At 36.3% G+C, this 15,353-nt stretch overlaps 1 protein-coding gene across 2 annotated transcripts in view; it reads left to right on the forward strand.

Moving 5' to 3' along the window:
* Positions 1 to 15,353, forward strand: part of LOC149085404 (ileal sodium/bile acid cotransporter-like) — a 71,841-nt gene that overhangs the window by 26,841 nt on the left and 29,647 nt on the right. Inside the window, exon 4 of one of the 2 annotated variants that reach the window (XM_089233403.1) lies at positions 7,594 to 7,799. The exons of the other annotated variant lie outside the window; for it this stretch is intronic. Coding sequence (XP_089089529.1) covers positions 7,594 to 7,799 — 206 coding nt within the window. The remainder of the gene's footprint in view (positions 1 to 7,593; positions 7,800 to 15,353) is intronic. 2 annotated transcript variants of the gene reach the window in all.

The following is a 15,353-nucleotide window of genomic DNA, read 5'->3' on the forward strand; positions in this document are numbered from 1 at the left end:
TTTTCCATAGGTTTCTATGTGAAATCGCTTATTTCGTTCCAGAAACAGCCCAAAATTTGAAGATAAGTTTTTTATAACACCAAGTATATACGAAGAAGACAAAAAAAAAAGACAAAAATTGACTGAAGACTAAAATGAACAGCTTCAAATTGGATGAATGAGAATCTACCAAAAGATAAGAGATACCGAGGATCTCTTTAGTTCCCACTAATGTACACAACCAACATTAACTTTAGTCTACTAAAGCTGTTGTTGCCCCTACCCAGTCAGTATTGTAGGTGTCCCATCCATTTGTGATTTGATTAGCTCATTTCTGAGTCTGAAATATGCAAATGGAAAAGATAAGTTCCTAGAATATGTCCAGACTTTCCAGTTTGATGCTAAGAATCTTGCATTGAAAGAACGCGTGCTCTGAAAACATAGGCTCTTTTTTTGCAATGCATTTTCTATTAGCCAAATCTTTCATTTTACATGAAACAGTTCAAAAACTCTCAGAAAGTGAATTGATGGCACATCTGGAAAATATTCCGAGGTGGACATGAGTTAATATGACTCGAGTGACAGTAATTCTGGTGATGATTGGTGCTAAAATTCAGCTCACGACGTGACTGTTTAGGTTAGCACGTGCATACATATCAACGGAAATGTTCGTTAGCCGAGGCAGAAAAATCACAAAAAAATAATCTTCGTTGGCCGAAAAATTCGTAAGCCGACTGTAATTTGGTATATTGTGGTGCGTATCAAGAATGCAATTTCGAAAAATTAGATCAAACGGTGGAAGAAAATGACTAATTAAAATTAAAAAGGAATTGAAATCAATTTTCTGTAAAAAAAGACTATAAAAGCTGCAGTTAAAAAAAATCAACAGGATAAAAATGCCCAGATTTCGGAATTCTATCTTTTAGAGTTCGTATATTGCACACTATCTTGACACAATTTTACTCATATAACTAATTTTGAATTGAAATAGATATATAATCGAATTAGAGTCTACGTGTTTTCGCGAAACGAGTTGTATCATAGCATGTGACAAGCACTGATACTTAGTACGAATAAAAAGGTTATAAAAATAAACTTAAGCATCTTTGGGCAATAAATCAGTATTTAAGTATTGCTTAACTGATGTCGAAGTTATTTAATCCTACCTTGCGGTTGATCCTTCCGGAATGAGGATTTCATTCTTGTAAAAAAAAAAAAGAAGAGGGAAAAAAATTGGCTTTTAAGAAAAATATATTGACACAGAAGTGTGTTAATAAATAACCATTAGAACAACATTGACAAATAGCATTTAAAATGAAATATAGAAAGGAAATGCTATTTATATACATAATAATTATTTCACTACATTGAACAAACAACAAGAATACTGAAAGATCACTAAAGAACTTGTTTCTCGTTGGCAATTTTCCATTTATTAAAAAGTTCATTGGAGGCTGTGCCGAATTCGGGGAAGAGATGATCAATGTCGAGTCCTTGGTTTCTGTTTTCTGGTGAAAGAAAAATCTGCGTGACATGTTTTGGAACGATACTTATTAGCGTTGATATGAGATAAATGTGTGGGATAAAAAAAAAAGAGCACGGTCAAAATATGATACTGTGATGGATATATGTACTAAGCAAGACGAATACGAATGGTTATGTAAAAGCCATTAAAATTATTATTTTCTACCGACTTCCGTTATCTCATGCAATTTAAAGTGTTGATTAATACATATGAAGAATCGTGTTTGATTAAAAATCGTGGTGTACAATGTCTTAGGAAATCTCTTCCATTTCTATGCACAGCTGGTAGTACAAATTCAAATACCACAACAGGTAAAAAGAATGCGCCCAATGAGGCGGATGAAAAAAATATGGCCATAAAAATATGGATAGCAAACATAACCAAAATACAGCAACCCAATATAAAAGCATATATCATGAAAGAAAGAAATAATAATTAATACTATATAATACACTGCCCACATGAAAAAGATTATGATTGTCTCTTATCTAAGTATGGATAGCTTCTCGATTTATCCCACTATGTTTATCGTACTTCTTTTTAAACTTGTCAATTGTGTTAGAAGTCACGACCTCCGAAGGTAAGTTATTGCAATTATTGAGATTATCGACAACCTTATTGGAGAAAAACTCCCTGCGACACACCACAACCTGGAATTGCCTTTGGGAAAAACCTTTGCATTCATTTTTTTTTTCATACTCTACACTTTATCGAAAATATCATCAAAAAAAGAAAAAACATTGTGTTTACCAGACAATTTAAGGAAGTCACAATGGATTTTCAGCAGTCGATTTTTATGATTTTTCGTGACATTCAATTTATCTGTCATAAACCAAACTTTTTGTCATTTCCTTCGGGGGGTTTCGAGTATTTCGAAATGGACAACCTCAACTTGCAATTGCAACGAACCGTGTCGCGTGTGACCGTTCTTTTAACAAACTTGAAGTCAAACGAACGACTGCACTGTTCTCATTTAACAAAGCTTGTTGTAATAACAGCGCCCTAGTGACCGATTCATTCATTGTTCCGAGTATCTACGACTAAGAACGGAATTCGACCTTGATGGCCCGTTACAAGCAGACTTTCACTTCGAGACTTTCTTTTTTTTTCTTCAAATATTTATCAATAGACAATTCATTCAAATGGTGACCGGTGACCTTTTAAGATAGTGCTATGAACTTCCTATTTTTTGATATGGAATAGGAGACTAAAAAAAATTCAACTCAGTAGAGATCATTTCGGGAAAACCTTTTTCTTCACTTTGATGTTCTTGAAATTCTCATCTTCCATTTGCGTCTGTTGCGACACGAATACTTACATAGGTAGCACTTACCTATTGTCTAGTATTTGCTTTTTTTTTTCTAACTTCGTGTCAAGTTGTAGAGGATTTCAATTACCGTACCTTTCTTAGTTATTCCCTAACGAAGAGAAAGAAACTCCTGAAGGTTAGTTCAACCGTATCATCAGTTTAACGGATTATTATCGTGATTGGCAAAAGCTTAGAACATTTATTGTGGTTTCGATACAAATAAACGATGGAAAGAATTTCAAAAAAGCCGTCTCAAAAAAAAGGAAAAAACAATTATTGAAAAACTACTACATTCAAAGACGCTGACCTCATACTATTGGGAAAGGATATGAAATAAATTTACGCACGAGTAAATGGTTTACGTGAAAGATTTGTTTTTTCATCAGCTAATTTTTCAATTACTTCTGAACATTTAACGAGTTTAAAATATGAAGGAAATAAATATTAATATTAAAAAAACAAACCGCTTATATGATCTTTATTTCGTTTCTATTTGCTTCGAATATTGAAAGTTCTGGTTCATACGCTTCTTTTTATTATTCGGTTTTCTGTCACACTAAAACATTGTCCCACTATTTATCAGCTTTAATAGGAAGTTCTCTATTATATCGTAAAATAAATATTCAATCGATATATGCAATTTCCTATACATTAGTAGTTGATAAACCCTCACTCAGAAGTAGAAGAAAAATATTACAATTTACTAATATACTACTAAAAGTAGTACAGTAAGAGTGCGATTTAAAACGAGAATCTCGCTACAACGAGTGATTTCCAAGTGATTGTCAAATAGCTAATGTTAAAGATAAAAAAATATTCGGTTATATCGAGTTGAAAAAATTAGGAAGCATTTGCTATATAACGTAAAAACGTTTTTTTTAACGTAACGTTTTTTTCAAAAATACAAGTTTTTTCTTTTCTCTCTTCGAGAAATAAACATGATGACTCATATATCATGGTACATGCTCATTGTAACAATAACTCTGAGGTACTAATTACAAAGAACGCACACAGGAAAGTTAATTTTTTAACCTCCTATTCATATGTTTTGGATTCCCCACTATACACATGGAATACATAATGATTTTATTTGACTTTGTCTCCCCAGTGACTAAAAACCACGGGACCAGAAACAGTTTTAAGTCTTTTTCGAATGACTGAAAAAACCATGCTAAAAAACTTTCCGGTTAACAGAAAAATATTGACGAGTCCATGAAGCCATGGAAGTGAGCAGTGATAAAATAATTGGGAATTTTAACTGTTCAGTTGGTTGACTAAATCGCTGATGCCAAATGTCTTACTGAATCGGCTTCTGTGAGACCAAAACTCAATTTCACGACTACAGTTCTGTGCATTCGTTAATACAGGGTGGTTATAAATAAACTGACACTACTCAGACGTATTTCCACCATGGACATATATATGTATGCTACTGTATATACCAAGTTTCATCAAAATACCTCCATCAGAATGGGCGCGACATACGTGTGAGTAGTCAGGGCCGTCTTAAGAGCAACATGGATCCCCGGGCCAAGCTGTTTTTTCTGTGGCCCTACCTGGTGAATTCTAGAAAATTTCAACCTGATCTCATTTTTGTGAGGACCCTCTTCTCTTGAGGCCCCCGGGCCGTGCCCGGGTGGGCCCATGCGTTAAGACGGCACTGTGAGTAGTGCCGGTTTATTTATAACCACCCTGTATTAGAACGAAATTATCTAAAAGACGTTTTAATGCAGATATTTTTTCAACAATTTTACATCCTCACGGAGCAAAAAGGGAAAACTCGCTTATAACGAGAAGTCCGTTATAATGATAACTTTGTTCGTGACTGTTACCGGGAAATTCCCGGGATATTTTTACACATGTGAACGGAGCGGGGCTATAGAAAGTTGTATGGTACCATAGAACTTTCTATTTGTCATAGTATTGCTATTGTCATTCAGTTAACTCCAGCCGTCGGATTTCATCACTCAATCTTGTTTGTGGTGTGCCTTCTCTCGAGCCTTTTATTTATTAACATTTCGAGGCCACCCGAGAATATTATTATTCTCTTCGATTTTCTGTCTTATAGTACTTTATACAGTCTTCTTATTTCAAACATTTTTCTTTTCATAAAGTCGTATACCTTTGGCTTCCCACTATATATAGCTATACTCATTTAAATAAGCATCGCATTAATGCAAATGGCCCCCAAGATTAGAGCGAGGTAAAGAGATTCAGATCTGATTCCAAGAACATCGCCGACTATTCATCAACTGCATGAGCTAAAGTTACATAATTAATTAGTAACTAGTCTTTTCGCATCCTTAGTATATAACTGATGGGAATATTAACTTTTGAATTAGAATTTCCTTGCTGATTATATCTCATTCAGAAACAAAAATAAACTTAGAAATATCTTGTGAGAAATTGTTTTTTTCACCAAATCCATGGTTTATCTTGATGAAACATAGAACGCTGCAGTCAATAACACAATATTCGGTGCTATACTGAAAGAATATGCTGAAAAGAAGATTCGACAGAAATTATTTTTATTTTATTCAAGTTTTTCGGTCTTTCCGAGTACCTCTCTCTCAAACTTCAAATTAATATAATTTTTTCATCGGAAAATTAAAATAACAGCAACTGACATCGTCATTAATCAGCTGCTGTCTCATTACATATTACATATACTTTAAATATAAGTTATTCAATTTTTTTTCTACCCACAGTTAATTCAAATAAATTCCTATGATATGAAGAGTGCTATAAAAAAATAAATATATCCATTATACTATATGTACGGTATTTGTGCAGGATATTTAAAAAAATGAATTAATGAACAAAATAAATAACTAAACAAATTAATTTTTATTGAGAAACAAATGCGTAAATCTCGTTAAAACCATAGCATATCTAACAATAAGTTTAAAAAATTAAACAATTTGGATTCTTCTCCCCCCCCCCCCCCGGTCAACTCATGTGTTTCTTGGAGGAAAAAAAAAACTTATATTCCTCTGTAAAAAGTGTTGATGAATACCCATCGGCCTACAATCAAAACTCGCGTGATCATTATTGTTTTCATAGTAAGTTCATGTTTCTCTCTCTCTCTCTCTCTCCCTTTTTTGTGATCTTACTTTCTTTCTTTACCTCGGTTGTTTATCTGAGGAGAGAATAGTGCTGTTGTCGGAAGTGGACCACGGCCATCGTAGCTTTCACTACTTGCCTGGAGGTGTAGGTCACTTGCATGACGTCGCTATCTTCTCACTGGTTTTTTGCCAAATAAAATAATAATAAATATAATATACTGTGTATATATATTTCAATGTTTCACTTTCATCGTCCCACTTTACGCGAACTTGCTACTACTGGTCATTCATTCCAAAACGACGATCAAGGCGAGACCGCCTGCAGCTTGTTTGCATATTTCACCAGCAAATCTCTACACCGTACGCGCAACGGTCAGAACCACATTCCACATCTTCTAGTTTCTTTTTTTTTTTTTTTCATTTTATTTCCAAACAGGAGAGACTCCCCGTGACTAATTAAGGATTGTGAAAGTTATAAACCGGAAAGAGGCAGTGAACTGAAGTGAAGGACATCCATCACATTGGATAGAACGTACTAACCAACATATAAAGCAATAGAGCAATAACCGACGCGATTTAAGATTTTTTTATTTTTGTTTTCGCGATGTCTTCTTGATAGAAGGTAAAAGACGGTAAATCATTTGCCTTTTCCTTGGTTAGGACATCAAGACGCAATCTATACTGCACATGATAAAAATCCATCAAGATTATCAAAAGTTCTATAAATTTCCGCAGGTTTATATGAAATTCAAATACAGCCGGAATATTCCCACTTTTTATCTTCATCATTAAACGTATCATTATTTTGGCAAAAATTTCAACACACTGTACTTTGCTTACGACATAATAGTAATATTGTCTACTTTTTAAAATTTATCATGATCTTCATTCGGGCCAGTGTAATCAAGCATTATGTGTTATTCTGATGTACGACCGATTGCCCAACAGTACTAAATAACCAATTAAGATACTGAATAGTTATAATCAGGATTTTAAATACGTAATAAGTATATTTTACGTCTTTGGTCCTGCACTTCGAAAATTTTAATATTTGCACATTAGTATTTTTCTCTATTTACATTTCTTTATGTAATACAGAAAATATGATGCATGTGCTAAGTGAAATAATTGTTATTTTTCAAATAACATAATACTGTAACAACAAAAAAACAATAACCTATTCGCTCCAGAGGTACACATACGTGTACTTTCATTTTTAACGGTTTTTAATAGTTTCACATGGTTTTAATGATTCTTTTTTCAAGTTAAGACTTACGTAAGGGTACCTAACTCAAATGGCCCTAGTGAAGATATAGGACTCAAATTGATAAATTAATATTTTTTTTTGAAAATAATTGTTTTTCCTTTTTAAAGGGCATTTTGACTTAAAATAATACAAATCGATCGAAAAAATGTTTTTTAATGGTTAGTTTCGGCTCAGGTTTGAAGAAGATACGTTAAAATATGAACAAGATGCACTACTTACTACATCGAAAACATGCGGGAAAATGCTAGAAATGAACCAATGTTTGCTTTTTTCGAAACCATAATCAAGTTATGAAAATTTTAAATGGTCACTTCTGTAGTGCGATAAAATACCGTGCACAAACGTTGTGTAAAGTAACTAAAGTAATAATCGTTATATGTGATACGCTTCAATAAATCGCAATTATTTTTTTATTAAATGACGTGTTGGGTTTTTTTTTTCTTTACAGCTATGGAAGCATATTCGAAGACCTTTAGGAATAATCATAGGCATGTGCAGTCAGTTCATTTTGCTGCCTTTGTCCGCGTATTGTCTTATTCAAATTCTCAACCTTGAAGTCTTGCATGGAACAGGACTACTACTACTCGCGTGTTGTCCTGGAGGAGTGACGTCAAACATTTTTACATATTTCTGTGAAGGAGATATTTCTCTTAGGCAAGTTATACACCAGTCATTATTATTATTTTTTTTTTCCATGTTGTATGGTGTAATCTTTTATGATCCAAAAAATTTCCAAAGTATGTCTCGTATCCCACATAATTTCCTTATATGCTCTTTTTCTCTAACAAACTATTATGATAAAACTTGTGATTATGAGCATTACAGTCGTACCAGTGGCCAATAAACATTTCAAATAGCAATAAGTGTAAAATATATATTATTCTTAAAGACATCAAAGATGGAATACCAAGTACATTCCATGCAATAGAAATCTGCACTCCAATTCGTAAGAGATATATTGTACAAAAATGGGATCACGCTGATACGGGATTATATAGCAATAGTAAATTTCCTCCTTCTGGAAGTAGTCATTTACAAATGCTTAAAAAATCTGCAGGAATAAAAGAGCTCCTAGTATAACAAAAAAACTGAGAGTTTATTAAAATTTTCACAGGCCAAAAAACATGTTCACTTATTGTAGTATCTTAGTAGTCTGAATCAGACCCGTCATTTGAGAGGGGGGTCAGGAGGGCCGTTGCCCCCCCCCCCCGGCTTTTGAAAATACACTAAAAATGGTATATATATATATATATACATACATTGAGTACATGTTCTTTGCCCCCCCCCCGGAAAAGTTGAAATGACGACCCTGGTCTGAATATTCCTCATCATTCTGGACAAAGGGTAGTGGTAGGAATTGAAGACCTGAATGATCACTTTATTTTACTGTTTATGATGAACTCAACTCCCCAGTATCGAAACTCAGACATTCAAGAAAAAACGCATTAGGTGTTTCGCAAAACTACACGTATGGGCGTATCCAGCTCCTTACTGGAACGTGCTGTCACCACAGAGTAATAATATCTTACGTCTATTAATCTTATAACGTATAATCTTATATTCTATGTTAATTATATCTAAAGTCTATGGCTGTCACTTAATGGATACTTTTTAGAAACACTGCATCGCGAGAAAGGTGGCGATAAACGTGACAAAGAAATACTCACGTCCAACAAAAGCCAGAACTGCTTATTGTAGTATCTTAGTAGTCTGAAACCACACCAAAGATAAATCAATTTGAAAAATATAGCATCTTCACAAAATGGTTGCCTATACAGTAACCAGATATCAGACACCGGCCACTTCACGAAGTGATCGACCAGTTGCTGGCCAGCTTCGTGGAGACGCTGTACTTTGGACATGGAACGTAGCAAGTACGTATATGGCCAGATATTTGAAAACAAATTAAGAAAACGTTTAGTTTACATCTTTTTCTTTCCGAAAACAATGCCCATCAAAGCAGCATAGATTAGGAATCATCGACCTTACACACATTGCTGACAAAAAAAAAAATTCCATGAAGCCCGAAGGCCAATTAGTCGTACCGCGGTATCTGGATTCACACAGTGACGTGTTAACGTGTGAACCCAATGGAGCCTAGGCATAGGCGCAGATAGAATTGAAAGTCTGGGGGAAGTGAGGTGCATGGTCATTATTTTAGGGGGGGGGGCACGATGATGATTTCAATTCATATACATTAGGTCAGTCGACTCCACCTTTGACGCTGGGGGGTGGGGGGGCAGGCAATACTCCCCCATGCCCCGTATCTCCGCCCATGGGCCTAGGGTTCCGAGGTAGACAGGGAGCTCTATATTATTTGAGAATTTTATATATTGTACGATTTTTCCATTGAATATAAATTTTTCCATTAATTCTGAAATTATTTTTCCATCAAATATAAATTTTTTCATTAATTCTGAAATTATTTTTCCATCAAATATAAATTTTTTCATTAATTCTGAAATTATTTTTCCACGTCAAATATAAACTTCTATCAATTCCGAAATTATTATTTTTCCATCAAATATAAACTTCCATCAATTCCGAAATTATTATTTTTCATAAAAAATGAATCTCCATTTACTATGAAAATATTTCTTTCAATAATTTTGAAAATATTTCTGTATATTTAATGCCTCCAAAACCCACAAAACTACCGTCCCATCTCACTTTTGTGTACAATTTCCAAATCATGTTACCGTGTTGAACGATCGCTTGAAAAATTGGCTTTCCGTCAATGATACTTTTATCCACTTTTCAGACTGGGTTTAGATGCGGGTGCTCAATTTTAGACAATAGTCTCATTTTGAACACCTTGATTCAAAAGTCCCTCTTATAGGACAGTCAGAAACTTTTTGAATTTTTCGTGGATTTCAAGGCCGCTTTTGACTCAATAAGAATAGAAACTTACTTTTTACTGAACTTTTTCGTCTTAGTTTGAGCTACAAATTTGTTTACGCAAAAGTTGGTCTGTATAATTCAAACCATGGCATAGTTCTCACTCATTCTGGACTATCCGAGAAGTTTTGTACTCTAAAAGGGGTAAAATGGGGCTGTGGCCTCTCAGTCTTGCTCTTTTTAATATCTTTATCGACGATTTTCTTGTAGACCTTTTCTCGGAGGATTCTGGCGTCTCGGTCCTCAACGAAACGGTGAATGTCCTGGATTTGGCCGGTGATATTGTGCTGCTAGCACATTCCAGAAATAGATTCGGCTGATTAACGAACTCAAGGCATTTGTTCATGAATCTTGAGGTCTTCATCATCAACAACAACCATTTTCAATCCACTGCTGGATGAAGGTCTCCTCTAAATTTTTCCATTCTGCTCTGTCTGATGTATTGACAGAGTTCATATTTCTTTTTAGAGGGTTTTTGGCCGTAATCCTCCACGCTGGCCAGTGCGGGTTCGAGGAAGCCCATCCGCGTCCGTTCACCACGTGTTAAACATGGCTACTTACAGGTTGCACCACGAGAAGGTGCAGATTAGACTTTAAGCCTATACTCCTAGTCGATTCCTTCAAGTCCTCATAATGAAGCAATTAAAGGGTCTTCTTCTAGTTAACAAGTAGACTATTCAACAGCCCTTATCTTGAGGTAAACCTATCGAAACCCAAAATCGTGGTTTTTTGGAAGGCCTTCAAACTCCCCGACACTTTTAGTTGGTTATTTTCTTGGTGGCGAAATAGAAGCGTTAACCACTACAAGTATTTAGGGATTAGTTCCCACTACAAGTATTTAGGGATTAGTTCCCACTACAATGGGTCCTTCACGAGGCATATCGCCCAGGCATACTCCCTTTCCAAACTGCGCATCAATGAATTCTTATACTCTTCCCCATTAATACGGTTGCAAAATTTTAGAGATAAAATCAGGGTTTTTGATTTAACTATTCCCCCCCCCCCCCGCCCTTTCTTTTCGGCTCAGAAATTTGGGATGTCGGTTCAGGTGTTTTCGATCCCAACTTCATTATAATCAACTCTACTTCATTAAAAAAGTTACGATACCCGGATGTCCACCGTTTCCCATATAATATACATGGAGTTCGGAAGCCTTCAAGTTGCATTCAATATGTTTAAACGTACTCACAAATGGTTGGATGAAATAAATAATTCGCAGAATCATATACTCAAACTTTATATAAAATTGTCTTTATACTTAACATGACTGGGAAAACCGGCTTTGTAACTTTCTGTCAGAATTTCTTCCTAACGAACCTGCGTAATTTGGAACAAAATAGCACCCTTTATTCTTTGGGACTGGTCTTTGAGTCCGTGATTGATATTTTTGTGAATAAATTTGCCCAGAAAATTTCCCTCAGCAACTCATACTTTTTACAGATATCTTCATTACTCCTTCTACCCAGAGTTGTATCTCAAAGATTCTAATAACAGGACCTACACATCAGCCATTTTGCAGGCTCGCTATTACTTTGTGTTGGGTTGCAACCATTTTAACCACCACTGCCCTCTCTGTGACAGGCGATGTATCACGAATTTTTTTATATATTCTTCTGCACCTGTCCGACGCTAATCACCTTTTTGATTTATTTATTAATATAATTGAATCAACAACTCATAACGTCGCACTCGCATCGTGATACAGATATTCATACTCAAAATGTAAACCCAGAAACATACAACTTGACACAAGAATACATACTCACAAGACACAAAAAAAATACATACAATGCAGAAGCGTAAGCAGGAAAGAACAACAATAACAATCTCAATACTATATAAGAGACAGGTAGTTTCTTTCTCTTCGTTAGAGTGAATAACTAAGAAAGATACGGTAATTGAAATCCTCTACAACTTAACACAAAGTTAAAAAAAAAAGCAAATACTAGACAATAGGTAAGTGCTACCTATGTAAGTATTCATGTCGCAACAGACGCAAATGGAAGATGAGAATTTCAAGAACATCAGAGTGAAGTAAAAGGTTTTCCCGAAATGATCTCTACCGAGTTGAATTTTTTTTAGTCTCCTATATTCCATATCAAAAAATAGGAAGTTCATAGCACTATCTTAAAAGGCCACCATTTGAATGAATTTTCTATTGATAAATATTTGAAGAAAAAAAAGAAAGTCTCGAAGTGAAAGTCTGCTTGTAACGGGCCATCAAGGTCGAATTCCGTTCTTAGTCGTAGATACTTGGAACAATGAATGAATCGGTCACTAGGGCGCTGTTATTACAACAAGCTTTGTTAAATGAGAATAATACCTTGTCAGGAGAGTCGATATGTCAAATGTAGAAAGATGCTTACAAAACAAAAATATGTATGGGACACACAGGATCAAGTCTGACGGTAGGTTGTTCCAAACTCTACCCCCGACATAAGCACTTCGGGCAGTTTCGTCTTGCAAAAGGGATGTGTATACACAATGGATGTCTTCTAGTGCGCGAGTTTATCAGTTCTATTATCTCTGAAAAGCATGAAGTATATGTGAGACCGTGTATTTTTTGTACATGGTGTGTAAGTCAATAATGAGACGGCAACATTCCAAAGAATGTACACCCAAAATTCGCAAACGTTCACTATATGAACGATAGTATAAGTAAGTCAAGTGCTTAGTGAATCGTCTCTGAGTTCTTTCCAATAGATCGATGTCACCAGTCATGTGGGAACTCCAAACCGGCGATGCGTGCTCTAAGATAGGCCTGAAAAATGCATTAAAAGCTCACATAAGTGCCTCTCACCGTTGCATCTCCGGTAACACTTCCTTATCAAATAAGCGACGGAATTTCTCTTGTTTTGCGATGGCCCTCGCGTACCCCGATGTAGACAAGTTCTGGTCCACCTGAATACCCACGTCTGTATGTTTTGCAAAGGAGGTTATAATACAGTTAAAAATAGAATAGCTGTATTCAGGATTATTAATGCCAATGTTCATCAACAACGTTTTACTCTTGGACACTGGTGGTGGTGGTGGGGGGGGGGTTCATTTAGATCACTCCATTCCATCAGGCGGTCACATGCAAGTTGCAATTCGTAGGCAGACTACTTCACCAAACACCAACTCTGGCCATATCGCTATATTGCAATTTACTGCCATTAGTGAGATGGGTTGGAAGTGAAGGTGCTGTCTATCGGTGGTCGCCTCGAGCTCGTTAGGGAAAATATCTTATCTATATCCTCCCTTGGGTTCGAACCCGGGACCCTGACAACAACCTTCACGACGGTAGACGAGCATCTTACCACCATGCCAGTAGGCAGACTGGAAATCTTCAATGATTTGGGAAAGTTATAGATAATCTGCGTATGAGTAGCAGGGCATGGGATAAATACAAATACAAATACAAATACAAATACAACGCCACAACAGGCAAAATGCCCAACGAGGTGGCTGATAAAAAGATGCCCATAAAAATATGGTTGTCATATGTTTCAAAAATACAGCAACCCAATTAAAAATGCAATTAACACAAATTACAAACAATATATACACATGATAAAATATTATACGATGCCCATAAAGAATACTTATGGTTGTCTTATTCTAAGAATGGATAGCTTCTCGATTTACCCCAACATGTTTATCGTATTTCTTTTTAAACGTGTCAATTGTGTTACAATTTACTACCTCCGGGGGTAAGCTATTCCATTTATTAACAACCCTATTGGAGAAAAATTCCCTGCGACACCATAACCTTGCATTGTCCCTCACCAATCGATACTGGTGTCCCCTTGTAAAAGCAGTCGATTGGCGGTGTACTAAAAGTTCGTGGTCCATCCTATCCATCCCATTGAAAATTTTGAACACTTCGATCATATCTCCTCGACACCTGCGTTCATCCAATGTAAACATATTCAAAAAATGAAGTCTTTCTTCATAACTCAAGCCCTGTGTGCCAATAAGGACACGCGTAGCTCTTCTCTGCACCCCTTCAACCAAGTCTATGTCCCTCTGTAGGTATGGTCTCCAAAACCTTACAGCATACTCCAGTCCAGGACGAACTAAGCCTCGAAAAAGCGGAAGAATGACTTTAGGAGAACGCGAAGAGACCTTTTTGAAAATGAGACCAAGCATTCTATTCGATTTTTTGACAACCGCTGAACAATGTTCAGAAAACTTAAGTCGCTCGTCAATGAGAATTCCCAAATCGGTGACTCTAGTTGCATCCGGGATAGTGACACCATTCAACTCGTAAGAGAACCGTGGGTTGTTCGAACCAAAATGAGCGACCATGCACTTATCTACGCTAAACGTCATGCTCCATTCATTTGCCCATGCTGCAATCTTGTTTAAGTTGGTCTGGAGCAACTCCCTATCGCTTTCATTCCCGATTACCCCCATTAGCTTCACATCATCTGCGAATTTGCTAGTAATTCCATCGATACCCTGATCGAGTTTATCGATAAAAAGTGAAAAAAGTATGGGGCCAAGGACACTTCCCTGAGGAACTCCACTTGTGACGTCTGTCCAACCAGAGAATTCCCCGTTCACCATAACTCGTTGCGACCTATCTCTTAACCACGATTCTATCCAATTCAGCAAGTTGCCCCCTATTCCAATCTCGTGTAAACGCTTCAAGAGTTTGCCATGTTGGACCCGATCGAATGCCTTCTGGAAATCAAGGTAAACAACGTCGACATTTTTGCTCTTACCCAAAGCCTTAGTCACGTAATCATAGAAGCAAAGGAGGTTAGTTACACATGACTTCCCCTTCCTGAACCCATGCTGATTATCCGACAATACATTATTCTCGTCTATCCACTTCACAAACTGCCTTTTGATGATAATTTCCAAAATTTTCGAGAGGGAGCTCGTCAAACTCACTGGACGATAATTAGACACCACTTCTCTACTACCCTTCTTAAATATCGGAACAACGTTAGCCAGTTTCCAATCTCTCGGGACGATACCCTCAGCAACACTACTCCTGTATATCTGTGCGACTGGCCCCAACAATTCATTAGCACCTTCCCTGAGAACCCTGGGATAGATATCATCTGGTCCTGGTGCTTTGCTTGCACATACATTTCTTAGAAGATTTAGGACCTCCACGTCTTCCACTTGAATATCGTTGAGCGTTTTATTACCCCATGCAACACCCGTATATCGAATATCATTATCTCCATTAAAAACCGACGCGAAAAAGTCATTGAAAGCACTACACATGCCTACATTGCTCTCTACTTTTGAGCCTCCTATCGAGAGGGGGCCAACTGTCCCCTTACATCCATTATTGACGTATCGAAAAAATGA

Source organism: Pholcus phalangioides, unplaced genomic scaffold (genome assembly GCF_987345545.1).
Source record: "Pholcus phalangioides strain wild (caught in Gottingen) unplaced genomic scaffold, Ppha-v1.0 ptg000007l_1, whole genome shotgun sequence".
Classification (NCBI taxonomy): domain Eukaryota; kingdom Metazoa; phylum Arthropoda; class Arachnida; order Araneae; family Pholcidae; genus Pholcus; species Pholcus phalangioides.